Source organism: Grammomys surdaster, unplaced genomic scaffold (genome assembly GCF_004785775.1).
Source record: "Grammomys surdaster isolate TR1022 unplaced genomic scaffold, NIH_TR_1.0 130, whole genome shotgun sequence".
Classification (NCBI taxonomy): Eukaryota; Metazoa; Chordata; class Mammalia; order Rodentia; family Muridae; genus Grammomys; species Grammomys surdaster.
The window spans coordinates 23,128,549-23,130,008 of NW_021604588.1; the positions used below are offsets into that span (position 1 = coordinate 23,128,549).

Below are 1,460 nucleotides of genomic sequence, written 5' to 3' on the forward strand. Positions count from 1 at the left end.
ACACAGGTGCAACTGCATGCATGCACACACACATGCACATGAACACATGCACACACACACAGGTGCACCTGCATGCATGCACACACACACACATGCACACACACAGGTGCACCTGCATGCATGCACACACACACATGCACACACACATGCACACACACACACACACACTCACAGTCTATCTGCCCATTCTCAGGTGTACGCTATACCTGCTCATTCATGTATTCTAGTCTTTACTCCATTATCTTTAGACAATAGACTTTAACCTCCCAGAGGGCAGGGCTCTGAGTGATTCTTATCCCCAACTCTAAGCCTCCGGAATGTGCTGGAATGTGGAGAGCGTGTGATAAGCATGAGCTGAAGGAATGGTCACGTGGTGCAGAACTCACCTCAGACTTGGTGACTGACATCTCCAGGGGTCTGTTGTTGACGGTGACTGACTCCAGTGCGGAGGACATCCGGTGGCAGAGGTGCTTATTCTGGATGGCAAACCTCAGCTCTTCCTTGACAAAGGGTGTCAGGTTAGCAAAATCCTCAAACACCAGTGACCCAGGAGGTGAGAGGCAGGGGACGATGGCGGTCGCACTGACCTCTGAGGCAGAGACCGGGCCTGGATGTTGAAGCATCATTTTGCTGAAAGAAAAAAGCACAAACTTCTTCAGGGGTCCTGGGGCACTGGGTCCAACCACGCCCAAGTACAGCCAACCTCAGAACCAAGTCCCATCAGCCTGAGGCTTCTGGTTTATTCTCATTTCATGCCCATCCCTTGCCCATGGCTGGAGAAATTATGGGAAGTAAAGGAGAACATATTGTTTTGCTAAGTAGACGTGTTGTCAAACTGCCTCCTGAATATTTATGCTCTGACATAGGTTGGTACCCTCAGCCTTGGCCGGTTTCGTTTTGCCACAAGCAGCAGTTAATGTGGAGATTCTTAACTGGACAAGGTGCCGAGAAAAAGTGACTGCTCAGGGTCCCATCCTAAACAGCCATTCATAGCTCAGGGAGCAACATCGGGGCGTTTGGCAAATCTCTAACATTTAAGGAAAAAAAAATCTATCTACCTTGTCCCCCTTGAGCCTGTGAGTTTTATGACCAGTATTGTAAAAACTAGTCCCATTTTAGACATGAGTTAAGTGAGATTTAGACAAATCACATTATCATGGGGTAGTATGGGGCACTGGGATTTGTTTTGCATGGTTTCAGAACTCACAGCCTTAATCTGTACACTGCAAACCCAAATATACTTTCTTGAACAAAACAAACAGACAAAAATTAATAAATAAATAAATAACAGGCAGGGCAGTGGTGGCACATGCCTTTAATCCCAGTACTTGGGAGGCAGAGACAGGCAGATTTCTGAGTTCGAGGCCAGCCTGGTCTATAGAGTGAGTTCCAGGACAGCCAGAACTACACAGAGAAACCCTGTCTCAAAAAACCAAAAAAAAAAAAAAAAAAAAAAAAAT

General features: G+C 46.6%; 1 protein-coding gene across 1 annotated transcript in view; it reads right to left on the reverse strand.

Moving 5' to 3' along the window:
• Positions 1-1,460, reverse strand: part of Atf3 (activating transcription factor 3) — a 12,413-nt gene that overhangs the window by 6,738 nt on the left and 4,215 nt on the right. Inside the window, exon 2 of the mRNA XM_028761225.1 lies at positions 387-630. Within this exon, the coding sequence (XP_028617058.1) occupies positions 387-626 (240 nt within the window). The 5' untranslated portion in view covers positions 627-630. The remainder of the gene's footprint in view (positions 1-386; positions 631-1,460) is intronic.